The sequence below is a fragment of the Urocampus carinirostris genome, chromosome 7, assembly GCF_059441175.1.
Source record: "Urocampus carinirostris isolate Australia breed hairy pipefish chromosome 7, RoL_Ucar_1.0, whole genome shotgun sequence".
Taxonomy (NCBI): Eukaryota; Metazoa; Chordata; class Actinopteri; order Syngnathiformes; family Syngnathidae; genus Urocampus; species Urocampus carinirostris.
Genome location: NC_142355.1, coordinates 36,812,667 through 36,840,298, shown reverse-complemented (window position 1 = coordinate 36,840,298; position 27,632 = coordinate 36,812,667). Strand labels below are relative to the sequence as shown.

Sequence of the window (27,632 nt, the reverse complement as noted above, 5' to 3'; positions counted from 1 at the left end):
ATAAATCCCGCGAAATGTGTTTTTGGCGTACCCTCCATCCACTTCCTTGGGCATCTCATCACCAAGGATGGGGCTTCCCCCCTGCCGTCTAAGGTAGAGGCCGTCTCCACCTTTCCTCAGCCGCCAACAGCACGGGGCCTCAGGGAGTTTCTCGGCATGGTGACATTCTACCATAGGTTTATTCGCCGAGCCGCTGATGTCATGCGCCCACTCTACGAAGCCCTCAAGGGTAGGTCACCCAATCAAGCTGTTGAATGGACCGCTGAGAGGATCAAGGCATTCAAGGACACAAAAACCGCGCTGTGCCAGGCAGCCATGCTGGCTCACCCAGCCCCCGGAGCCCCAGTCGCACTGACTACAGACGCATCAGACCTTGCAGTGGGTGCTGTGTTCGAGCAGTGGGTTGACAATGCTTGGCAGCCACTCGCCTTTTTTAGTCGCCAGCTGGTCCCCAGAGAACGTAAATACAGTGCATTCGACAGAGAACTACTTGCCATCTGGTTGGCGATTCGCCACTTCCGTTTCATCTTGGAGGGCCGTGAGTTCATCGTCTTTGTTGATCATAAGCCTCTTACGTTCTCCATGTCCAAGACGTCCGAACCATGGTCTGCCCGCCAGCAGCGCCAGCTGTCATTCATATCGGAATACACGACTGACATCAGGCACATTGCTGGGAAGTCCAACGTGGTTGCGGATTGCCTGTCCAGAGCAACCATCAGCGCTGTGCAATTGGGGCTTGATTATTCCAGTATGAGTGTGGACCAGGCTTCTGATAACGGCATCCAAACGCTCAAGAGCTCAGACACTGGTTTGCGGCTGGAGGAGGTTGCGGTCGGAAACTCAGGGGCCAAGCTTTGTTGTGACGTCTCCATGGGTTGGCCTAGGCCGCTTGTCCCTGCTGGCTGGCGTCGGGCTGTTTTTGAGGCAATACATGGCCTGTCTCATCCTGGCAGGAAAGCATCCATTAAGCTAGTGGCCCAGAAGTTTGTGTGGAAAGGGATGAGAAAGGACGTCCGGGACTGGGTCGACTCATGCGTGGCATGTCAACGCGCCAAAGTGCACCGTCACATCAAGGCCCCATTGGTACCATTTGCCATCCCCGAACGGAAGTTTGACCACGTTAACATTGACCTGGTGGGCCCACTGCCCCCTTCACACGGTTTCACTTACCTCCTGACGATGGTGGACAGGACGACCCGTTGGCCTGAAGCAGTTCCGCTGACTTCCACCTCAGCTGTCGATGTGGCCCGGGCGTTCATCGGAACCTGGGTCGCCCGTTTTGGACCCCCTGCAGATCTCTCATCTGACAGGGGCGCACAGTTCACCTCCGAGATGTGGAACACGGTTGCCGAGAGCCTCGGAGTCAAACTTCACCGCACCACTGCCTACCACCCCCAGGCTAACGGGTTGTGCGAGCGGTTCCACCGCTCGATGAAAGCGGCCTTGCGCGCCAGCCTGACCGATGGGGACTGGGTCGATAAGCTACCCTGGGTCATGCTGGGACTGAGGACCGCTCCCAAAGAGGACCTTCAGTGCTCTTCAGCTGAGTTGGTTTACGGTCAAGTGCTGCGGGTGCCAGGTGATTTCATCCCAGACCCAACGACACCCTGGGCTGCATCCAGGGAGAAGTCCATCTTGCAGGGCACTGCGGGAGCGTTTGTGCCTATCCCCACATCGCGACACGGCAGGCCAGTTTCACGGGTTCCCTCCAACCTGCGCTCGGCTGGTTTTGTTTTCATTCGCCACGATGCCCACCGCGGACCATTGCGCCCTCCTTATGATGGACCGTTTAAGGTCCTGCAGCATGGCGACAAGACCATGGTCGTGGACATCGGTGGTAGGCCAGAGACTGTCTCCGTGGACAGGGTTAAGCCTGCCCACATGGATATGTCCAAGCCATTGGAACTGGCCCAAGCCCCACGGCGCGGCCGTCCTCCTGCGGCACGACCCTTCGGTCCCGTGGGTACCCACTCTGACCCTCCGCCCCCAGCAACTGTGGGCTTTCCAACTGAGTCCACAAGCTCTCACCCCCCTGCTATTCCAACTCCTTGTACCCGCAGTGGCCGGGTCAGCGTCCCAACCAGGCACAGAGACTTTGACTATGGGTGAATTCTGGGGGGGCTTGTGTAGTGGGTTGTACATAATTCACCCACGGAACTATTGTTTAGTTAGCGAGTTCCTAGGGGGACTCTTAATTCGACCGGTTCTAGCCACTCTCGTGTGTTTGTTTTGGTGATCGCAAGTTTACATGTTATTAAAGCAGCGTCCTTTGGCACCTTTGTTTGACACTCCGCCTACGACTCCCGTCTCTGCTCGCTACAGTTAGCCATTTTGTTGTTTGCACTTGCGATTTGTTAGCAACCACTGTCTGTGACTCATTTGTGCTGTGCCCAGACAATTCTATTAATATTCTAATTTTTAACTAAGACAAGAAAGTTTGATCACATTACCCCGATTTAAGCTAACCGGCATTAGCTCCCTGTTAGCGTAAGATGTGATTTTAAGGTTCTGTTGGTATTATACAAAATTATGCTTGGACTTGCCCCATCAAAGCCTTTAAACTGTGTTCCCGTTCAGAGCCTTTAGTTGGAAAATGCGAATCTACCAATCTACCAAGAGCCAAGAAGAAATCTGCAGGTTCGAGAGCATTTTCCATTCGGGCCCCAGTGCCGTGGATTGCTCTTCCCCCTGAGATTCGATCTGCAACCTCAGTGGAAATCTTTAAATCTAAGCTTAAAACACACTTCTGTTCTATGGCATATGAATAACTTATATTTTATGTTGACAATATCTGTGTATTACTGTATCTGTTATTGCAACATCTATTGCAGCCTGGTCATCCTGGAAGGGGGATTACCACATGGTTTCTTTATTTTGCTCATACTGAGGTTTTGAGTCTGTCCCTGCCCTGGTGTAGGTTTTAGATCGGGGGATGGTGTCATAATAGTCTGTAGTCTGTACAGTTCTTTGAGGCACCTTGTGATTAAAGGCTATACGAATAAAAATGACTTGACTTGACCTGGATAAAACCATCAAAGGAACTGCTCATTGTTCCAGCCTTTATTCTGATTATCCACCATCTCGCTACCAGGAATCAAACGCGGAGGAATACATGTTGTTTCCTCCTTTTCAAAAAGTTCTCAATGAAACTCACCTCCAGTAGACCAGGATCCCGATGAGGACTACGAGTCCGAGGGCCGTGAGCGTGGAGATAACGGCTAAAGGGACCATCACCTTCTTCTCGCCGGCCCGGACCGAACCCACCCGGGACTCGTGGCTACTATCACTCACGTCTGCCCACACAAAATAAAAGGAAAGAAAAAATATGTATATTTCAATCTCTATTCATAGGCTTCGTTTTTCTTTTTCTTGTTACTGTTTTGTGTGTTTGTTTAGGGTTGTGATGGCCCGGAGGATGAAAGTGTATCTGAGCCTGTTAGTCTTTGCTTTAAGGGACCTGTAGCACCTGCCAAAGGGCCGCAGGTCAAAGGAGTGGTGGGAAGGGTGATAGGAGTCGGTAATCAATGACATTAAGGACAATTCTATTCCATTACTGTGGTAACGTACCAATGGATCCTCAAACATAATGCAAAAGATGCTAAGTTGTAGACACTCCGGACTCCCTATTGAACCTTCAGCGTGGAAACAAAACTATGTCCCCAAACTGCATAACATTGAGACCATTTGAAGGGAACAAGAAAATGACTTTAAGAAAAAAGATGATGATACCAAGAGGAGAAGTTTCAATAGATCAATAGGTAAAGACTATTTCATTCGGTCTGGCAATGGTCAATGATGAATGTTGATGGTCTTGGTTTTCTGATTTGTAGAATTCAAACATTGCCAATTAGAATTTTCTGCCATCAAGGCCTACTACACTCTACCCTAGCCAAGCTAAGCCAACCCTTCTTTACCCTACCTTACATTTGTGTTCCTTAAAATACCCTCACCTGGCCTAGTCTACCCAACCGTACGCTACCCTACTCTAGCAAATCCAATTCAACTCCATCATAAACGACCCAACCAAACCCTATACTACAATACCCTACCCAACCTACCCCTAGTCAAACTTATCCTAAATATCAACCCAGCCCAGCCCTAACCAACTCAACCCAACCAATCAATCAATTTTAACCCTACACAACCATACAGACCCTATCCTATCCAACCTAAACAAAACATACTCCATCCTACTCTACCTTACCCTACCCAACCATAACCCTACCTCTTTTTTCCTAGATCTGGTATTGATCTTTCCATGTGCTTGCAGACCAGAATGAGTTGGAAATGAGCCAACTTTACAAACTGAAGACAAATTTGCAGACGTCCACACGTCAAACAGCTCTGGGACGACGGACTGGCCCATTTCGACAGCCGGCGTTGTTACCTGCCACTGGTTCCTGCTCTTTTTCCAAATCTTGCCGGGTTTGCTCGGGAATGCTGAAGTCGGCAGAAGTGTCATTGTCGTAAAGGGTCCCGGACTGACCAGACCCACTCTCCTCAGGCTGGACAGGCGAAATGACGCTAATTGGGCTTGGGTAAGCGGCGCTCCCACTCTCGCTGTCAAAATAGAACGCAGAGGAGCGGTCCTCCAGATCCGTCGGCCTCTGTCCAGACTCTGGAGTTAAGGGGGAAGTATCCGTGGTGTGAGGAAGAGGGGTTTCACCCGAGCCTGACACCAGGACGCCGTCCCACTCTTGATCTGCATCAGAGCCTGAAATGCCGCTGCTAAAGTCTGCCGAGGTGGTCGTAAGTCCTGGGGGGACAGAAGTCAGCGAATCCCACGACTCAGAGCCCGGTACGTTCGGCACATTAGATGGTGTAGCACTGCTAGTAGGTGGCGAGGAGGGCGAGACCAGAACTCCCAGGCTACCAGAAGCTGGCTGAGGGAAAGTACTCACAAGGACACCCAAAGAACTCGTGAAAAACCCTGAGGATGAGGCACTGAGCGAGTAGTGAGTCGAGGGGCGCGACCAGGTCACCGACAGGTCCGGGGAACAAGCGCACATACTATCTGAGAACATGCCGTCACTTGTATCTGACAAAAATGAGTCGGATACACTTTCTACCCCGTAGCCCAAAAGCTCAACCTCCTGAGAAAACGACGGCATCAGACCCGGGGTGGCACCAGACAGACCAAAGTCCTTGGTTAGGATAACCGACGGCTGCAAGGTGAGGCTGAGTGACACCTCAGAGAGTGACCTTCCCCACTCAGAAACCACTACCGGGTCACCCGAAGAAAAAGACGCAAAGTCATCGGTGAAAGAGTGCATGGGAAAAGAAAGGGGCTGATTGCCCGGCAATGGGGTGGTGCCGGCATAGTAGCTGGCACCCAGAGTCGAACTGAGGGACGGGGACACTTCTGGGTAGGGTGTCCCCAACTCCGCTACTTGGGTGTGCTTACCCCAGGACAAAGTATCATCGGCTAAAGATGGGGAAGGGTTAGGGGTGGGATAAGCAGGGATTCGGTGAGGCGACGCCAAGGACGAAGGGGTAAGCTCATGCAAGTGAGCAGAGGGGGCGAGCCAGAGGGTATGGTTAGGGTCTGTGACGTCATACAGAAGGGAAGAGGCAGAGGAAAAAGGGGGCAGAACAGACAGACGCTCACCCTTTGAGAACGGCGGCACGGTCGGCAGAAGAATGCCGCTCTGCCATGCGCTTGTAAAATGAACTATGCTAGGAGTTGGAGGCTGTGGCCAAAGAGAGTCTCCAAGGGGTTCACCCTGGAACTGTGCCCCGTCTTCTTCATCAAGTCTATTTCCCAAAACTGTTTTGGCTGTGGTTGTACTTTCGTATTGCTCGATATGGTCGGATGTGTTGATCTGGTCAACAGTCTTGTTCATTGGTCCAGTTGTGGTTCTTTTTTTTAGTGGGTCTTGGGAACTGCTAGTGGTTGTTGTATTTTCAAATACCGTTGTTGTGTTCATGGTCTTGATCTTGGTCTTGGTCTTGTTCGCGGAAGTAATTTCTTTAGTCTTAGTGACGTTTGCTGACATTTTGTTCTTTGGTGTGGTGAAGCTCATTTTCCTGTTTGTGGTCGCTTTCACTGTTGTATTCACGATTGTGGTCTTGTTCACCGTATTGACCCTGTCTGAAGTATTGTTAGCTGTCTGAGTTGCAATATCTGTCTCGTTTATAACTGTAGATCTATTCATCGACATGGTCTCTAGCGATGTACAATTTGACATCAATTTCGTTGTTGCATTCAAGGTTCTGGTCCCATTTAGGGTCACAGTAGTGGTTTGGTTTGTCAACGAAGTCAGGGTCTTGTTTAGAGTCGTGCTCTGTGTCTCGGTCATGTTCTTTGTGGTCACAGTAGTGTTTAGAGTTGAATTCGTCAATATGTCTACTATAGTTATCATAGTCGTGGTCTTGATCTCGTTTTCGTTTTCAGTTTGTGCTGTATCCCCATCCATGGTTGCTGTCTTTTTAGTTGGCAGAGTCATGGTCTGGTTTAGAGTTCTGTTCAGTGTTTCTGTCATGTTTATTATGGTTCCAATCTTGTTGGAAGTTGAATTCGTCTGCATTTCTATCCTAGTTCTCACAGTTGTGGTCTTGATCTCATTTTCAAATTGAGCTGTTGCCCCATCCATGGCTGCCGTCTTGTTAATTGTCAGAGTTTTTGTGGGCAACAGCCTTGTCTCAATCTCGTTCATGGCTAAATTTTTGGAGCCGTTCCTGGCGACACCTTCACTGCCGTTCATCAAGAAGCTTGCAGCCGTTGTTGCTAGACTCAGTCTTGCCTCAACTGTTTGTGAGGACTTTGTCTCTACTATGCCTCCTTGTTCTTGCAAAGTCGTCTGAAGTGGCAGACTGGAGGAAGTTTCTTGGTAAGAGGCCGCAGCAACAGTAGCAAATTCCGTCTCGGTGTCTGCGAAGCCAACTTGCGGCGGCCGACGAATTGGTCCTGAAGTCCAGGTGTCAGGCGGTCTCGTCGGTATCCAAGCTTCGTTGTAATCTTCAGTTTGAGAGGATTCGTTCAACGATGGATCAGGTGGGGACATCTCGTCCTGGAAATCATATCCAAACGTTTGTCAAGTTGTTAACAAGCTAGTCACAAGAAAACGAGACAGGAAATAGGCATCACGTACCTCGTAATCAAATTCATTTGGATCCGGGATCAGGCTACTTCCTGCAAGGAGAGCACAGATGTCAAAATAGAGACGATTTTATTTATACTTTACCGTGATCGAGGCAAACATATTTTGGCGTGAATGACAGACGGACAAGAACACTTTGAAGGAAGAAGGGAAAAGCAAACCACGTAATCGGAAAAAAAATTGACTTGGGGCTTAGAACAGTGATCTACACGAGATCATGGAACCTGGTTTCCCCGTCTTTTTATGTTTTTGTCAAGGCCAGAACGGAGACCGGACCCACTTGCGTTACGTTTCTCTCAGTTTTATTGGAAGAAAGGAAATGGTTGCCCCCATGATCCGGTGATCGCTGGGCACGGGAAGCAGGTCGCTCTGAACGCGGAAGACGGACTTCCGTGGGGAGCGATGGCGGTGTCGAGAACGGAAAAACGGGTCAGTAGCCGGGACAGGCGAGCAAAAACGTGGTCGTAAGCGAGTCGTAAGCCAGAAAAGGAGAGTAGATGTGGTCGGGGACAAAAGAGGTCGAAAGCTGGGACGGGAGAGTAGACGTGTTCAGGATCAAAAACGGGTCGTAGCCGAGAGACAGACAGGAGCAAAAAACAGGTTGGAGTCATGGTTGAAGAAAAAGGCTTGCCTATTGTAAACTGAGGTTCGCAGACGGACTGACAACAGGGGACAGATAGGGACAGAGAGCCAATCAGTCCGAGGCAGTTGGCGCCAAAGGAGCGGGCACAGGTGAATCATATTGGTAATTATGACAGTTTTCACGTTCCGGTGTAGAATAAGATGTTTTTTTTGACCCCTCGTTTGGGCGTTTTCCACGTTATGAATCGAAAAAGAGATGTTGAAATTTTCTAGATTAAGGGCCGTCTGATGTTTTTTCGTAAAAACTCACTTTGCTTCACTGATATATTTGGATATAGTAATAACATTGTAATAACGCCCATGAAACTTATAATATGTAATCAAGATACAGTTGCCTTCACTCAATTTTTAACGATTTTTGGAAGTCACAGACAAAAGCGCACAAAAACAGAGCCAAAGTGTCTAAAATTCGCATTTCACTTTTTGTGCCAGAACTCCGGAAAACTTCAGCATGCCGGGAAAGAAAACATTTGCAGCAAACGCCTTTTTGCTCTCGATGTAAAAAGAGGCGTGTCCTGCAAATGTGGGTGGGAGGGGCGGGGCTTCCAGCTTACCTGTTTGAATCGGCTTTGCGAAGCATGAAGTCGGGTTATAAGGTGATCGGAGGGGCGTGGCCAAGGATTGGAGGACCGTTTATGGTATTTTCAATCATTTTAATCATTGAAATGAAATGAAATATAATATTATATAGAGTTGTTTCTATGTTTGGATTTTGAAAAGGTCGTGCACAACTTTTTAATACAGCGTGTATATAAAGAGTGTTAGATACATGCGTACGTTGCTCTTACAGTGAGTAGCAGAAGGGGGAAAAAAGATGGCGGCCGGCCACGCCCACCATGAGGCGGAGGGATGACAACAGAAAGACAAAAACAATTACAGTACATATGACGGTTGACAATGTTAGCTAGCGGCTAGCCACACAACTACCTTGACCTTGCGCTTTCATTTTTAAACTTTGGTTTTGGTTACGTTTTTTTCTCATATTAAGATACTTTTTTCTTGAGTGAAACCATAAAATTGACACTAAAAGTGACAGTGTGAGAATTTTACCACAAGAGGTCGTTGTAACGTATAATTGAGCGAATGAAATGGAAAAACACACCACGGCAGCCCAAAGGGTACTACATCAAGAGACCAAGTGAACGAGATACACCGGAGCGGCTGAAAAGAGTGAATAACAGGAGTTGGTCAGAGTTGGCTAACTTGAGCAGTTAGTGGGAAAAACTCTTAGAAAAACTTGTCAAGGGTTGCAAAAGAAAAGCAGAAATTGTCAAGCGTCAATACCGTGAATCATCGAACTCAGCAGCATGAATGGCTAGAGTAAGGATCGGGAACCTTTCTGACCCAAAGAGCCAAGATGGCAAAACATTTTGATTTTGTTTGAAGAGAGCCGCACGATATATTCAACACGAATTTCAGCAAAACCGCCAAACTCGCTCTCAAGACAAAATCTAATTTTTCAGCACAATTCTTTTCAATGTGTGACATTAGTGTCATGACCAGAACGGAATCAGGTCCCAGATGCGTAACGTTAACTTCAAGTTTATTGAGAGAAAGAGGAAGGGCAGCGGCTGCGATCCGGTGCTCGCTGGACGTGGGAAGCTATGCCCTCACAGAATCGGATTGTGTTCCGAATGCGGAAGAGGATCTTCTGGAGCGGGAGATGGTGTGGTGTCGAGGATGGGAAAAAACAGATCGATAGCCGGCACAGGAGAGCAAAAACGTAGTCTGGATAAGAAACGGGTCAACGGGAGAGCAAACGTGGTCAGGGTCAAAAAACAGATCGTAGCCGGAGACAAAACCAGCAAATCAGGAACGGACCGATAGAATCAACGGGTGCAAAAAGCGGGGCCAACGGGAGTTAGAGTCAAAGTGCTTGCCTTGTAGAAACAGAGGTTCGCTGACGGACTGACATCAGGCGAGTGAAAGGACTGAGCTTGAAAAGGACGGGGAACCAATCAGGTAGCCTGCAGCGGCTGGCGCCAAACTAGCGGCCACAGGTGATACTAATCAGTCATCATGACAGTTGGATGATTTGATCAAATTTAGGAAAAGGAATACTGCCAGAGCCTGTGTCCCACATCAACAAAAATACCACTTTAAACTGTCTCCCTCATGACATCACTTAAGATCGTTGAGGCTCATTTGTACCTTCATTTTTTTTCATGAACAGTGGTTTCAAAAAGAAAGTGCAAGCAGAGTTATTTTGTGAAAATGTCACAAAATACTGCAAACCAAGATACTGATGAATTTACCTTCCATGCAGACGGCGCTGGGCAGACAGAAGTGCACTGTGTGCATAGCCCCGCCCATCCTTCTCACTCACCCAATTGCATTGCTGTGTGTGCTTGGCTGGCATTTATGGCTGAATACCGTTTTTCTGTGGACTTTTATCATTAAGTGTCTCAACGGCAAACCAAAATTGTTTAAGGAGCTTTCATATAAAGGATATATTAGCGACGTTCAGTCAAAACCGGGTCTATTGGTGTCACACATGGACAGTAAAATGCAGTGGGGAGTATCCTTTATATACTGGACCGAACTATACTTCATAAGAGCTTGCATGCACTATATTCAAATATGAAATTCTCACATTTAAAACACTAGAAATAAGGTTTTATCTCTGATGTACTCATGAAAAGAGCCATACATGGCTCGCGAGCCGTATGTTTCCGACCGCTGGGCTGGAGAAAGAAATAGCAGAAAAAGTCTTATCTGCCTGATCTCTTTGGATGCTCAGCTGTGGAAGGAGGAAGCAAGGTATATTCATACGGAGCAGATAACAATAACAACAGTGGCTAGAGCCAAGCCAAAACCTGCATCTTAGTGGATAATATGAGTGGAAGATAGTTGAATTACAGGGCTGTTCACTTGTATGACCAGCAGTGGAAGGCAAAAAATAACAAATGCTAGACGCTTACTATAGTTGACAGTAACAATAGCGGCTATCAATGAGCCATAGCCTGCAGCTAAGTGTGGCTAGGAAGGAAACAGTGGAAAAGTGAAAGATGTCACAGGAGTCACAGGACTCAACACAAATAACATTTGGGGAATAGCTATTGGCCCTAAATAGCTGTTAAGAGCTAAAAACACCCCCAGGACTAGCTACTTCAGCAAAATGGTTATTCAGGCTTCCGTAGTACTGAGATGGCTGCCAGACATGCCAGCTTCTTCAAGTAATATAGTATATTCACACATTTCTAAACCTAAAATCATGTTTATGAGATAGTACATGTGTTTTTGCTTATTATTGGAATCAAATTTGTATTTTTACACCACTAGGGGTCGCTAGATAATAATAGAATTAATATTACACATTGGGCCTTTAAGATAAGGAAAATTAACTGCCTATGTGCTATGATTTGATTATTGTAGCCCACGCTTTGGTCAAGCTAGCTGTGTGCTACGTATTGAGTGCGCGACTTCTCCGAGGTAGGCGTGGTCATCCAGGAGGCGGGTCAAGCGGCAGGGGCGGAGTCAGGCCACATCTTACCGTCGGGCACGAAGAAGGTTAGCGCTTCGCTAGCGTGTCCGTGCAAACCGTTAGCGCACACCGCCGCCACCTGCAGGATGTAGCTGGAATTAGCCGTGAGCCCGTCCAAGATGGCGCCCTGGTGGGGAAAAAAGCACAATGAGATGATTTAGCCCCGCCCACTTTTATGCTATTTCACGGCCACGCCTTCACGCCTCCGAAATCTTGTTCTGTTGCATGATACATTTGTTTCTGATTTATTATTTTTATATTCATGTTATATTTTTTGTCTAACTAAAAACTGGGTCACAATTTCTACTTGTAGCATTTCGATCCAACTTTTTAAAAACCTATTTTTAGGATAAAACTAGTGGATTGTGGAAATTCACTCAATTTTTGAAAGCTTCTTTTATACTATTTTTTCCTCAATATACATAATGATAACAATAACCTAAAATGCTCTCCGGTGCTTCGTGCACGTTTTGAAGAGGTACAAGAGGAGACATGACCAAGTTGTGTTATTCGTACTACAGAAAATCCAAATAAAATAAATGGTAAATAGTTTGCATTCCTACAGCGCTTTTCAAGTCAATAAAGACCTCCCAAAACGCTTTACGATGTGCTTCACACTTACCCATTCACACACACACACACTCACACACTAATATGGAGTCAGCCATGCAAGGCATATAAATAGGTGACATAAATTAAGATAGACAGACAGACAGACGGACGGACGGACGGACGGACAGACAGACAGACAGACAGGCAGACAGACAGACAGACAGACAGACAGACAGATAGATAGATAGATAGATAGATAGATAGATAGATAGATAGATAGATAGATAGATAGATAGATAGATAGATAGATAGATAGATAGATTGCTAGGTATATAAAATTACGGAGAGGTAGAGAGGGGACACGACCGAATTTTGCTACAACTTCAATAGAAAATCAAAATATATTGTAAATATAAAGCGGTAGAGCGGAGAGGAGACCAAATTATGCTACTATTTCAAAAAAAATTAAAACATAAGGAGAGAAATGTCGAGAAGAGACATAACCAAGTTGTGTTACAACTATTACTACTACTAAAGTGAAAACTAATTATATATTCTAATTTTGGAGAGGTCAAAAAATGTAATGACCAATTTGAGCTACTACTTCTATGGAAAATCATAATATATTCTAATTAAGAAAAGGTACGGAGTAGACACGACCAAATTGTGGTACTACTTGTATGGAAAATCAAAATACATTATAATTATGGAGAGGTGGGGAGGAGACACAACCTAAGTGTGTAAGTACTTTTATAGAAAATTAAAATATATTCTTTAATTATGGAGAGGCAAAGCGGAGACACGACCAGGTTGTCCTACTACTTCTGTTGAAAATCAAAATATATTTGATGAAGGAGAGGTCGAGCGGAGACACGACCAAATTGTGGTACTAATGCTATTGAAAATCAAAATATATTCTAATTCAAACATGAATGCCTCCACTACTATTACTGTGTGGAGTCTAGTGACTCATTTAACGGACTCATTATCTGGCGATAGCTGCGTCGTTTCTTGCCTTTTTTGTTTGATAACTAATCGGGCCTGATATCATCGATACTTTTAATACCTCACACTGCTTTTTATACAAATTATTTTTTCTTTCTTACCACGTCTTGGTCTCCGTCGGTCAGGTAGCGAGTGGGCAGGGCTTCCGGAAATTGGGCGTCGACATAGGTAACGACGTACTTCTCGATTGGCGGATCGTAGACGGCCCTAGGCCGCTCCCACGTTACCAGTAGGCCGCTCTCGTTGTACGCCGTCGCAAAAACGTTCTGCGGTTCCGAGCTGCACACTGAAATATAAAAATATAAAAATGAAAACATACCGGTTCCTGATCTGTTTTGTCATGTGGATTTTGGACTGGGGAAACAGTTCCTGTTGTGGCCGCTAGAGGGCAGAGCTACGCAACTCCTCTTTGTGGATTGGCCAAAAACAAAACGATCAGATTCCAAAATGCATCAGTAAATAGATAGAACAAAAAATATATACGAAATGCAAAGTCCTTTCAGAGACTAATTCCTATAATAAGGCACAAAAGCAAAGGTTGTTTTTTTTTTCTCAACAAAAATGTGAAAGCCACAAGACGTCGACCAGATGATGAAGGTGCTATATCTCAGTAGGATTACTGGTAACCATGAACACCAGTACTGTTTAATGTGGGGGAGCAAACCCCAACCCAACTAGACAGCCTGAAGAGGAATGGGATCTGCCAGGCTGTACTCTCCCAAGACACACCACAGAAAGTGGTGCGCCCACAACCCTAGTGGTTGTAGGATCCGTGAACTGTGGATCGAAATTATTATATAAATTGTGCATACAATAAAATCTACGTTTTTTTCCGTCTCGGCTCGCTAAAAAGAGCCAACTCTTTCGGGTATTAAGTGTCACGACCAGAACAGAAGTAGGACCCAGATGTGTAACGTTACTCACAAGTTTATGGAAATATAGAGGAAAGGCAGTGCCAGCGATCCGGTGCTCGCTGGACGCGGGAAGCAACCCACTCACAGAATCGGAACGTGTTCCGAATGCGGAAGGGGATCTTCCGGAGCAGGCGATTGTAGCGTAGTTAGATGGAAAAACAGGTCATTAGCCGGGACAGGAGATTAAAACGTGGGTGGGGTCAAAAACGGGTCATAGCAGGAGTCAAACGAGGAATTTCAGGAACGAACGAGCGGAAAACGGGTGACAAAACGGGACCGACGGGAGTCAAAGTCCAAAATACTTGCCTTGTGAAAACAGTGGTTCGCTGACGGACTGACAACAGGTGAGTGAAAGGACTGTGCTTAAGTCGGACGGGGAACCAATCAGGTAACCAACAGCAGCTGGCGCCAAACTAGCGGGCATAGGTGTAATGAGTAATCATGACACTAAACGGCTCTTTAGCCAGATCCCTTCATTTACATCCAAGAGCGAACGGCACGAGTCGGAGTGCTCGAATTTTTGGCGAATCAGCCCTCATTCATCTTTTCCTTTGGCGTTTTAGTAATTACTATATGTGTATTCGCTATCTAACTATAAAGTAATCACTATTCTGAATCATGACATGATCCTACAAGAAAATTCATAGGAAAGCGAAAAACTGCGCCGCTGAAAACATCATCATTACCGTTCTGCAGCCAAAGTAACGCACTACTTTGACCGTCAGTACCCGACGTAGAGGCGGAAAGAGATGCATTGTGTTTACAAAGTTTCACTATCCCTATTGCTCATTTATTGTATTCGCACGCCAGCTAGCGACCAACATTATACACTGTATTTAAATATGTGATTCCTGTCATAACCAATCAGATTCATTTCCCTCGTTCATATAAACCAATCAGAATACTCTTACGTGCCCGTGGTTTATTCTATCCTCCAATCAGAATCCATGAAACGGTATAAGAAGGGGGGTCACGCTTCAGTCTGTGGAATTCATAGCATGCCAATTTAGGCTTTACCTTGTCTATAATGTGCTTGCTTTTCTTTAATAAATAAGTTTGTTCATAACTCAAAAGTCTCTGACATTATTACTGATGCGGGGCACAGCCGCGGACCCTGATTGGCTGTTGGGCTCTTTTTAAACTCTTCTTCCTGAAAGCACTCGTCAGATCGTCAGCGAACCTATGCTCCCAGCTAGGCAAGCTTTTGTGACTCTCCGACTCTATCCTGCCCTGTTTTCTGTCTGATTCCCGTGTCCGACCTCTTTTCTGGACCTGTTTATGTTTTTACTCCTCCGCCCCGGCCATCGACCTGTTTTTTCTCACTGTCAACGACTACCTAAGTGCCACTTCCGCGTTCCAGGTATTTGCCACCCGTGACCGACGATCATCGGATCGTGGATGCAAGTCCTTTTCTCCTTCTAAATAAAACGAGTAAAACAAACGCAATTGGGTCCCGTCTCTTTTCCTGGTCTGTGACAGGCAGGGACTTATTCAGCCTGTTTTTCTCAATTTCACTTTAAATTGCCTTTCAATATGACGTGTATGTTTTTAGGTTTTGGAATTTTTTGGATAAACCTCCCCCCAAAAGTGACTTATACCCCAGGTTATGCATTTTTGGGATAGTGCTACTTTGACTACAGTGAGACTTATATTCCGAAAAACACGGTACCTTGTAAAAAGGCTCACTGCAAATAAAAAGGCTCACTGCAAATCCTGGAACAATTCAAGGGCTGCGAGTTCCTATGTTTGATTGCGGACGAACGTCACCGTCTTCCGTTTTCTCCGAAAGGGATACGATCAATTCCAAATCGGGCTTAGAACCTTGCCGGGTGGCACAGCCCACCGCACGGCAATAAATCGCCATCGTTAAAAGTCGTGGTTATAGTTTTCGGTCGTGGTTATTGGTATTTCTTTCAAATCAAATGTGCATTCTAATGCTGTCGGATATGTCAAGAACCAGAACAGGATCAGGACCCAAACGCGTGACGTTCTCACACAAGCCTTTTATTTTACGGGAAATGGGGAGTCATGCACGTTAGACAGTGGAAAGACAGGAAGCCAAAGACCGACGAGATCGATACCAACTGCCCGACCAGATATCGGACAGATGGGGTCGATACTAGACAGGACGGAACAGACAGGATAGATAATGAATCAGGATATCGAAAATAAGCAGGAAAAACTAGACGGGAACGAAAACTGGAGAAAATAATAAACAGGACAAAGGTAGACAGAAACAAAACTGGAAACCGAAATTAAACAGGACAAATAACGGGAACAATACCGGACAGGAAATACCAACAGGGACAGGACTGAGTCGAAACCCACGTCTTGCGGGGCAGATGTCCGTTGACGGGCTGACAAAGGAAACGTGAGAGCGCTGAGCTTAAAATCGACGGAGAGCCAATCTGTAAACGAGCCGCAGCTGGCACCACACGGGCGGGGCCATTTGGGCGCCATGGCAACCGTGACAGGATAGGGCTCTACTTGCCGTCCGTCATGGCTCTCATTCTGCCAGGGAACTATTCAGTATTTCCTTATATTGTTTACATTTCCTTATGCGTTGTTTTTCTTTACATTGGAAATTTGATTTTGACTCAATTCGGGTTAAGTTGAGTCTAAATGACACCCATTCTGATAACAACTAAAGGTAACACTGCTTCATATTTTCCTTCCTCATATACGAGTTTCTGCTTACGCAGGACCAAAAATAAGTGAGGTCACCATTGCTAACAGCGTTATTGACGGACCATTCCAACTCCACGCTAGCACCAACGCCGCTAATAACAGGGATGGTGCGTTCGTGTCCCACATGGTTAGGTCAATTTCGCTAATTAGGAAATGTGGAGCAGAAGAATCGGCGGCAGATGTTGAAATCGACTGCCCCTTTCCAATTGGGTCAGGCCTGATTTTGCTCTTGGGTTTCAGTTTTGCAACTTCTCCAAAAAATAATAAGAAAAAAGGCTTATTTTTAAGCAAAATGGTGCTACTTTGATCGACTTGAGTCCATTTTTATACTTGATTTATTCGTCTGGGTTATTACTTTCATGTACTCAATGGATTAAATTGGAAATTTTGCTTGTATTACATGTTTAAATAAATTTTTCTTGTTTCTATTCTTTTTCTTTTTTAATGTAATTACTTATAACAATTTTTTCTATGATTTAAGAGAATCTTTTTAGAGTCCCTTATTGTGTCATGATTACCGATGTGGATCACAAGTGCCCGCTCATTTGGCGCCAACCGCCGCGGGTTCCCATTGGCTCCCTGTCACTGCTTGAACCCAGTCCTGTCTGTCCCCTGTGGTCAGTCCGCCCGCGAACCTCAGTGGATAATAGGCAAGCCTTTTTCGACTCTGACTCCCACCTGTCCCGTTTTTGCTCCTGTCTGTCTCCGGCTACGACCTGTTTTGATCCCGACCACGTCTGTCCTCCCGTCCCAGCTTACGACCTCTTTTTGTCCCCGACTACGTTTTACTTATTATTTACTTATCTTGCTCTATGTATTTTTTTTTCCATTTTTAAATACATATTTGGCAGTTATTTTACATAAAGATTAGCATTTTTAATTTTCCTTTCATTTTGATAAAAAAACAGCCACATTTGTTTTACGCTGCCTTTAAATATTTTTGCATTATTTGTGTTTTGCTGTATATTTTTAAAATATTTATTTATCTATTTTTATCCATTTAAATGGTTATTTTGCAATTAACATACATATAAATGGTTTTTTTTTCTTATTTCCGCATTCCTTCTCATTTTAACAGGATATTTGCAGTCCTCATACAGCAGATATTTTGATGATATTATTTTTATTATTTTCTGATTCCACTATATTTTTTTCTTAATTTTGTACGAATTGTCAGGACCAGTGCGTAACGTTTCTCATAAGTTTTATTCGAAGAAAGGGAAAGGATTGCGCCCACGATCTGGGGATTGCGGGACGCGGGAAGCAGGTCGCTCTGAACGCGGAAGTGCGATTTCCATGGCGAACGATGGCGGTGTCGGGAACGGAAAAAATGGGTCAGTAGCCGGGATGGAAGAGCAAAAACGTGGTCAGGATCGGAAACAGGTCAAAAACCAGGAGAGGGGAGTAGACGTGGTCGAGATAAAAAATGGATTATTATTCGGGACGGGAGAACAGACATGGTCCAGATCAAAACAGGTCGTAATTCGGGACGGGAGAGCAGACGTGATCAAGATCAAAACAGATCGTAGCGGGACACAAACAGGAGCAAAAAACGGGACAGGCGAAGAAAAAAACAACAGGGATTCGCAGACGGACCGAGAAAAGGGAACTGACAGCACAGAGTTTAAAAACTGACAGGGAGCCAATCTGTCAACAAGCTGCAGCTACTGAGGTTCTACTGAGTCTTTCAGGTTTCATCACAGCTCTAGGAGGCATTTTTTCCCAATTGCCAGCTCGGTGGCCTTGGGGGAAGGGTGCCCGCCCCGAGACTGGGAGGTCGCTAGTTTGAGCCTCTGCCGACTTACAAGTTTGGTACCTCCCCTGCTTGGCACTCGGCATTAGGGGTTGGAATTTGGCAGGGATTGGTCACCTAGTGACTCCCAACGACAGTTGAGCGATGGGGCTGGGAATCCCCTCCTCTAAATCAATCTCCCACTAGGGGGATTTGACTGCAGTATATACATACAATACGAGGGATTACCTGGCGTGAGGAGCTCCTCGGTGCCGGTGTAAGAGGAGAAGACCTGGCCGGCGAAGTTTGGCTGCTGCTCCCTGAAGTTGTTCTGCAGGTAGTCCATTAGCATCACGTAGCCGGCCTGCTGCATGGTCATCACCTCGCAGAACGCTTCCAGCTGCACCGAAAACACAGCAGCGCTAACACTAGCCTAGCTCAGTTATCACCATGCAGAACGCGTCCATCCGCAGACAAAACCAAGACGTGCTTATCTTAGTTTACCTCGAAGAAAAAATCCAGAGAACCAAAAACACAGTTGTGCAAATCTAGGCTTAGCTTAGCTCGGTTATTACCTAATAAAACAAGTCAAACACAGCAATCTTAGCTTAGCTTGTTTATCACCTTGAAGAGTGCATCCAGCGCACCAAAAACACAGTGGTGCTATCTCAGGGGTGTTAAACTATAGAGACTGAAAGTGAGCAAAAGCCTGCCATTTTCTTCTACCAAGCTTTTCTCGAAGAAAAACAACAAGAAGGGGGAAAATTATTACTATGAAAAACAAAAAGGAAAGAATAAATAATAAAAAGAGGCAAAAAATGAAAAGAAAATTAGGGGAAAAGAAAGAAAAAATGGAGTAAAAGAAAAAAAAGGAAAGTAAGAAAGGAAGGAAGAAATTAAAGATAAAAAAAGTAGTAATTATTGTAATTTTTTTTTCTTTTTCTCTTTTTTCTTTATCTTTTCCTTTTTTTCTTTCTTTTCTTTTTCACTTCCTTTTTTATTTTATTATTATTGTGCCTTTTGGTCACTTTGAGACACCGCATTTTGTCCTTTTCTGTTGAGCTTTTAGCACTCGTTTTCGGTGGCACGACAGAATACATCACCATCTAGAGGAAAAATAATACACAATGTCCCTTTGACTTTCATTATAAGGCAAGGGCGTCAAACTAGCGTCTTGGGGACTGCAATTGGCCCCAGAGCCACGAATTTGAGACCAATCGGAACACTGAATAGCATGTTTATCACCGCGTAAAATGCATCAAGTGCACGAAAACACAGCTGTGCTGATCTTAGTTTAGCTAAGCTTACTTAAGCTTAAGCTTAGCTTAGTCATCACCAGCTGCAAAACACAAGTGTGATTAACTAAGCTTAGCTAAGCTAAACTTAGCTTAGCCAAACTTAGCTTAACTTAGCTTAGCTTATTTTAGCTTAGCTAAACATAGCTAAACGTAGCTTAGCTTATCTTAGCTTAGCTAAACTTAGCTAAACATAGCTAAACTTAGCTTAGCTTAACTTAGCTTAGCTTGGCTTATCTTATCTTATCTTATCTTATCTTATCTTATCTTAGCTTAGCTTAGCTGAGCTTATCTTAGCTTAGCTCGGCCGGCCTCACCTGCCGGGCAGAGATGTCGACGGTGTCCTTGAAGACGATCCATTGGACGGTGTCGCTGCAGGGGGGCGTGGTCAGCGAGCCGTTGTAGATGAAGTACTTGTCAATGGAGACTGGCAGGATCCCTCGTGGCGTGAAGGCCGACACTGGCCCGCTCTTACCTGACATTTTATATTTACGATATGTATTTATATCGTTCTATTTCAAGAGAGCGCAAACGGCGACGTTACCGTATCTGCTAACACTATTAACGGCGTCGATGATGGCGGTAAAGTTGGCGTTGTCCTCCTCGGAGCTCGCCTGGCAGAGAAACATCCGGAACGTTAGCATCAAGGCTAATTAGCGGCTAGTTGCACGTGAGCTCGTTTGGAGTTTAAATACTCCATACTGTCGGGTTTTTGTGTTTTTTTGTACCACCATGTCTGTGTTTAGGTGCTTTCAGTAGGATTTTGGTATTTGATGTCCCAAGGATTTTATTTTGGGTTTTTTATGACCTGATGTCAACTGCATTGTTTTCGTTCATGTTTTGTTCAGTTATAGCCCGCTATTTTTGCAACATTATGTTTCATGGTCTTGTTGTCTCGGCACTCTCAATACTGTCCTATAGTCCTTTGAGTAAATACCGTGCATAGTCTTACTTTCATGTTTGGTTTTGTTGTAACGAGTTTGGTTTCTAGTATAGCCCACGTTGTCCTTTGATGTTTTGTTCCCTTAGACTTAGTGTTCTAACATTATGCTTCATGTTCTCGTGATCATGGCAGTCTCCATCTACGGGTGAGTAGATATCCGGTGTCAACTTCATTTCATTATTCGTTTTGTTATAGTTTGTATTCCAACATTGTCTCTTTCCAGGTTTTGTTAAATTAGAGCTAGTTAATGGCCTAGCCTTTTGTTTCATGGTTTTGTCTTCAAGGCACCCTCGTTGTCTTTCTGTCCACGTATGGGAATGTTTCGTGTGCCGTCGTTTTTCAAGTTTTGTTCAGTTTGGTGTCAGTTATATTCAAGGTAGACTATATATTTTGCGTGATCTAACTTCCATGTTTTATTCTGTTGAAACAAGTTGATATTCCAACCTATGCTTTGTCATCTTTTCATGTTTTAGTATCTTAGAGCTAGTTCCTGTTACAGTATTATATTTCATGGTCTTGTCTCTTTGGCATCGTCGTTGTCTTTCTGTTCACGTATAGGAATGTTTCATGTGCTGTTTATTCATGTTTTGTTCAGTTATAGCTAGTTGGTGATCTAAATTTTTTTTTCCAATGGTCTTGGTGTCGATTATATTCAAGGTTAACTACATATCTGGCGTGATCTAATTTTCATGTTTAATTCTGTTATGACAAGTTGGTATTTCAACATATCAACATAACCATCTCTTTCATCCTTTCATGTTTTGTCAAGTTAAAACTAGCTGGTAGTCACAAAACTCCTGATTCTGCTTCAATACCCCAGGGAATGAAATGGAATCCTTCCTACTTGATTCATTTCACGCGTGCCTCATCAAACATTTTTAACAATTCTCTTTTTCTTTACCATTAAAAAAACAAAATAAGGGTTCTGTTTGGATCCCTAAATGTTCACAAGAACCTGAAAGCTCCCATTGTCATGATTACCGATATGCATCACCGGTGCCCGCTTCTTCGGCGCCAACTGCCTTGGACTCTGATTGGCTCCCTGTCCCTATTTAAACCCAGTCCTGTCTGTCCCCTGTGGTCAGTCCGCCCGCGAACCTCAGTGAATAATAGGCAAGCCTTTTTGGACCCTGACTCCCACCTGTTTTTTGCTCCGTTCTGTCCCCCGGCTTCGACCTGTTTTTGATCCTGACCACGTCTACTCTCCTGTCCCGGCTTTCGACCTTTTTCGTCCCCGACCGTGTCTACTCTCCTTTGTTGGCTTACGCCTCGCTTCCGAACACGTTTTTGCTCGCCTGTCCCGGCTACTGACCCATTTTTCCGTTCCCGACACCGCCATTGCTCGCCACGGAAGATCCGCTTCCGCTTTCAGAGCGACCTGCTTCTCGCCTCCAGCAACCACTGGATCGTGGGCGCAACCTCTTCTCTTTCTCCCAATAAAACTTGTGAAAAACGCAACGCAAGTGGGTCCTGTCTCTGCTCTGGTCCTGACACCCATTTTGGTCACAGTGGTTCCGCTTCTTAATCCCAGTGGGTCAAATTGAATTGAATCCTTCTTCTTGATTCATTTCTCACACTGCATATGGAAAACTTCAACGATTTCAGTGTTTCCCATATGGTCCAGGGGCACAAGAGGGAAAATTGTGTAAAATTTAAATTCAAACTCAAAAGTCAGGTATATTTTTAGAGCAGAATCAAGATTTACAGTATTATAAACGAGCGCCCTTGTAAACAATTGAATCCTAAATCCACTAGTTACGAAAGGCATCACCAACAAGTCACACCCACAAAGCATGGTACGGAAAACACTTGATTCCCTCTTCATGGAGCGTCATTCATGTTTTTTTGTTTTCTTTTGAAATTGGGGTTCCTTCTGGTTTCCATTAACCTCAAACTGTCAGGACCAGAAAGGAGACAGAACCCACTTGCGTACGTTTCGGTCACGATTGCTGATTCGGGGCACCTGCGACTGCCCCGTTGGCGCCAACAGCCCTGAGCGCTGATTGGTTCCCTGACTCCTTTTAAACCCCCAGCTTCCTGCCTTGTTTCCTCCTGCCTGATACCTGTTGCCGACATCTTTTCTGGACTCGTTACCGCCCCTGCTCCCCCGTCCCGGCTATCGACCAGTTTTCCCGCTGCCTAAGACTATCCTCGCTCGACACGGAATTGCTACTTGTTCCCGCCATCAGCTACCCGTGTCCGCTGATCATCGGATCGTGGAAGCAAGCACTGCCCCCTTTCTCAATAAAATTTAGTAAAAACCAACACTATTGGGTCCTGTCTCCGTTTCTGGCTTGCGTACGTTTCTCACAGTTTTATTGGGAAGAAGGGAAAGGATTGCACACACGATCCGGTGATCGCTGGTCACAGGAGCAGGTCACTCTGAACGCGGAAATGGCACTTCATTGGCGAGCGATGGCGGTGTCAGGAGCGGAAAAAACAGGTCAGTATGGACAGGAGAGCAAAAAACGTGGGCGGGATTAGCAACGAGTCGGAAGCCAGGAGAGGAGAGTAGACGTGGTCAAGATCAAACGGGTCGAAGCCGGGAAACAGACGGGAGCCAAAACAGGCGTGAGTCAGGGTCGAAAAGCTTGCCTAGTGTAAACTGAGGTTCGCAGACGGACTGACAACAGGAGACAAATAGACGAGGGTTTCAATAGTGACCAATCGGACTACGAGGCACTGGTGACTCACATCAGTAATCATGACACAAACTGATTTTTGTTTTTCCATTTTTCAAGTTGCCTGCCGCACCCCCAAAAAAACAAGCCTCAGCATTTTCCCGGGACGACAACAAAAATAATTACGTACACGAGCTTTGATTGTGGGGGCAGGTTGCTACTCGTGTTCCGACACGGCTTTCGCGCTCGACAAGAAAAAGAAGAAAAGGAAGCCGCCATCTAGAAACCGGTCGAACCGACAGACATCCAACGCTCGACCGACCGCCAATGAAATCGAGTCTGAACGTGTTGGGAGCGAAGGCAGCTACATAAAAACACTTAAAGCCCTTGGGGGCGCTTTCTACAAATGCAACATATTCGAGCATTAAAATTCCAGTGGCATTGAGGTTTAAGTAGGACTGGATCAAAACCACTCTCGTGTGAGAAAAGTATGTTTAATTTTTCAGAATAAAAGCCTCAAGACATGAAAACAGCTGGTAATCCTGAAGAGCAACAACAAAAAATGGGCAAGATATAGACACTCAGAGCGGCTGCAAAAAGCTGGTGTAGGTGGCTAAATTTAGCTAACAAAAATCCAGGTAACAATTATAAACACAAGCGTAGAGACACTGTATCACAGAACTCAGGGCCCCGAGTGGCTAGAGAAGGAAACAGCAGAGAAGAAAAATGAAAGCGCTAGATGGCTTAATCACAGAACTTGGTGAAGTTTGATTGCATAACAGAGCAGGACCAATGATAATTGTTATCAGTGAGCAATAGCCTGCAGCCAAGTGGATAAAGCGCATGACGAGAAAAGGAAACAGTGGAAAAAAGTGGAAGATGCCTGAATCACGGAAGTTTTCTTGCATAACCAGCTAGCGAGTGAATGAGTGACCCCAAGGGACGAAGCAGGAGCAGGTAGGAATAACAGTTGTCCGCAAGCCGTTGCTTGTAGCCAAGTGAACAACATGAGTGGCTAAAGGAAGAAGCAGTAGAAAACGATGCCTCTGCGACGTTCACTTGCATTACCCACTTACAGAAAGTGGGGGATGCTGAAGGACGAAGCATTAGGAGCTAACAATAACAGTTAGTGGCATACCATAGCCTGCAGCCAAGCGGATAACGTGAGTGGCTAGAGAAGGAAGCTGTTGAAAAAAAAGTGAAAGATGCCTGAATTACAGAACTCAGCGACGTTCACTTGCATTACAAAATATGGAAAGAGGGGGATACAGAAAGACGAAGCATTAGGAGCTAACAACAACAGTTAGTGGCATACCTTAGCCTGCAGCCAAGAGGCTAACGTCATTGACTAGAAGAGGAAACAGTCAAAAAAAGTAAAAGATGCCTGAATCACAGAATCTAGTGCCGTTCACTTGCATAACCAGCAGTGGAAGGCGATTGACACTGAAGGATGGAGCAGGAGCAGTTAACAAACACAAAAGTAGCTACCGATAAGCTATGACCTGCAGTAAGTTGGCTTCCACGAGTGGCAAGAGAAGAAAACAGTGGGAAAAAAACTGGAAGAGTGCTGAATCACAGAACTCGGCAATGTTCAGCTGTGGATGCAGTGACGCTGAAGAACAAAGCAAGAGCAGCTATCAATAATCGCGGTTAGCAACGGGCCATAACTTGCCTTCAAGTGGATAACGTAAGTGGCCAGAGAAGGAAACGGTGAAAAAAAATTGTGAAAAAGTAGAAGATGCCTGAACGTCGGGACTCGACGGCCATCCCATTCAGGGCTCGACTGTAATTGGTCACTTAGTGCTAAAAACAGCTCAAGGATAAGCTAGCTTCGCAAAAATCTTCATTTGAGCTTCTGTACTAGCAAGATGAGGGCCAAATATTACACATTCCTTAACTCAAAATTATGTCATTTTATTGAATCGACACTGTTTTAAAGTACTTGAACACCTTTAGGGGTCGCTCTATAAAACACTTTGATACATTTTACAATAAGACAATAATACTTCAAACAAGTAAAACGATCTAAAACAAGAACTCGAAATGCTTATTTCATAGTTCTTTCCCTCCTCATTTTTGTCGACCAATCACAGAGCACCCCTTTCTCACAGCCCGGCTGTGATTGGTCGCCCCAGCTCCTTTTCGTGCTGAATTGAAATGGCAGAAAAACGGATGAATACAAATGTTTGGGTTGCCTTTTTTGTCGACGGACGGCGCGGAACAACTTGCCGGCGAGCCGACAATGGGCGTCCCTCGGGTGCTCCTTCTCCAGGGGGCCGAGGGGTGCGCAGATGCTCATTTGCATATCAATGGCGCTTTTTGTGCGCTGCGCACCAGCGTGAAAGTGATCTCATACGCGCTAGCACCAGGGAAGGCTAACAAAAAACAGTTCTTTGTCATTCAAGAAAATATGACATTTAGAAATACTACGATTTTTATCCAAATATTTCATCATTTTAAACCCTCCTTTTGTCAGATGACCAAATATCAGTATCAAAAAATCGAGAAAATAAAATTTAATATCTAGCGAGTTAGCTACAGTTAGCGTGTAGCATTCTGAAAACTAAAGTCTTTAGCTGCACCAACGAAGAAGAAAATAGAGACAAGGACCCCGAAAAACGGTAAAGAGAAATCAACCACTTTGCTCGAGGATAATATAGCGAGTTAGACAGAGTTAGCATGTAACCAAAGAAGAAAAGGAGTAGAGCGGAAGATATTGAAGGCATTGGAAAACAGCCATCGTTAGCATTTAGCCTTTCAAAGACCAATGTATTTTGCCACACCAACGAAGTAGACAATCTAGCCCAAGGTATCAAAGACATCAAAAACGTCGCAGGGAATCAACCAGTTCACGTGATTCTCATATAGCGAGTTAGCCACAGTTAGCATGTAGCATTTCAAAGACTAATGTTTTTTGCCACACCAACAAAGAAGACAATCTAGCCCAAGGTATCAAAGACATCAAAAACGTCGCAGGGAAACCTAACAGTTCTTATGAGGCTTATACAGCGAGTAAGCGAGTAGATTTCGGAAGACGAAAGCCCTTTGCCGCACCAACGAAGAAGAAAAACAGAGGAAGAAGACAGAAGAAGACAGCAAGCACAAACAAGTAATCCAACGACTGATGTAGGGGGTGGGTAAACAAGGGCCTGCGGGCTTCTCGTGGCCTATAACTACAAAAGCCAAAAACGAGTTTTTGTTCTTGTCCCCGGTCTTCCCCGATCCCATAAAAGTGTGTAATTTTGTGCACTGCGTAGTGTATATCTTTCTTTCTCACTCTCTCTCTTTTTCCTTCTCTTTTTTTCCCGCTCTCTCTTGCCCTTTCTCTTTTTCTCTTTCTTGTTTTTCTGTGTCTCTTGCCTTTTCTCTTGCATGTTTTCTCCCAAGATTTTGTTCTCTCTCTTTTTCTCTCTCTTTTCCCTCTCTCTCTCCCTTTTGTTCTCTTTCTCTCTGTCTCTCTCTCTTTCATTCTCTCTCTTTCATTATCTCCCTCTCTCTTTCATTCTCTTTTTCTCTCTCTCTCTCTCGTTTCATTCTCCCTCTCTATCTCTTTCTCTTTCATTTTCTCCCTCTCTTTTCACTCTCTCTCTCTCTTTTATTCTCTTTCTCTCTTGCTCTCTCTTTCATTCCCTCCCTCTTTTTTTATTCTCTCTCCCTCTCTCTTTTGTTCTCTTTCTCTCTTGCTCTCTCTTTCATTCCCTCCCTCTTTTTTTATTCTCTCTCCCTCTCTCTTTTGTTCTCTTTCTCTCTTGCTCTCTCTTTCATTCTCATTATCTCCCTCTCTCTTTCATTCTCTTTCTCTCTCTCTCTCTCTTTCATTCTCTTTTGTTCTCTTTCTCTCTTGCTCTCTCTTTCATTCCCCCCTCTTTTTTTATTCTCTCTCCCTCTCTCTTTTGTTCTCTTTCTCTCTTGCTCTCTCTTTCATTCCCTCCCTCTTTTTTTATTCTCTCTCCCTCTCTCTTTTGTTCTCTTTCTCTCTTGCTCTCTCTTTCATTCTCTATCTTTGTCAAATCAACTGAAGAAATAAAGAAAATTTTGTTTTGGTCTTGTCCCCAGTTTCCCTTGCTTTCCCCAACTCTCATTTTGTGTACTGCATTGTGTACATCTTTCTTTCTCATGTTTTTTCTCTCTCTCTTGGCTTTTTTCTCTTTTTCCCCTCTCTTTGTTCTCTTGCCTTTTATCTGTCTTGTTCTCCTATCCTCTCTGTCTTTTTTGCTTTTTCTCTCTCACAATTTTTTCTCTCTCTTTTTCTCTCTTTCCCCCCCCTCTCTCCCTTTCGTTCTCTTTCTTTCCCTCTCTTTTTCATTCTCTCTCTCTTTGATTCTCTCCCTATCTCTTTCATTCTCTCTCTGTCCGTCTCTTTCTCTCTCTCTTTCATTTTCTCTCTCTTTTCATTCTTTCTCTCTTTTTTTCTCTCTCTCTCTTTTTCTCATTCTCGCTGTCTTGTTTCATTCCCTCTCTCTCATTTCATTCCCCCCTATCTCTCTCCCCTCTCTCTCTCTTTCCCTTTCATTCTCTCTCTCTCTCTGTCTTTTTCATTCTCTTTCTCTCTTTCATTCTCTCTTTCTATGTTATTCTCTCTCTCTCGTTTCATTCTCTCTCTCTCTCTCTCTCTCTCTTTCATTCTCTCTCGTTTTCCATCTTCGTGGAATCAAC

At 44.9% G+C, this 27,632-nt stretch overlaps 1 protein-coding gene across 1 annotated transcript in view; it reads right to left on the bottom strand.

The window, feature by feature from the left end:
- LOC148363220 (receptor-type tyrosine-protein phosphatase zeta-like) overlaps positions 1 to 27,632 on the bottom strand; it is a 72,825-nt gene that overhangs the window by 22,615 nt on the left and 22,578 nt on the right. Inside the window, exons 6-13 of the mRNA XM_088340803.1 lie at positions 19,957 to 20,026; positions 19,730 to 19,887; positions 18,367 to 18,517; positions 12,885 to 13,069; positions 11,236 to 11,353; positions 7,092 to 7,132; positions 4,388 to 7,010; positions 3,155 to 3,293 (exon numbers count right to left, since the gene is read on the bottom strand). Coding sequence (XP_088196929.1) covers positions 3,155 to 3,293; positions 4,388 to 7,010; positions 7,092 to 7,132; positions 11,236 to 11,353; positions 12,885 to 13,069; positions 18,367 to 18,517; positions 19,730 to 19,887; positions 19,957 to 20,026 — 3,485 coding nt within the window. The remainder of the gene's footprint in view (positions 1 to 3,154; positions 3,294 to 4,387; positions 7,011 to 7,091; positions 7,133 to 11,235; positions 11,354 to 12,884; positions 13,070 to 18,366; positions 18,518 to 19,729; positions 19,888 to 19,956; positions 20,027 to 27,632) is intronic.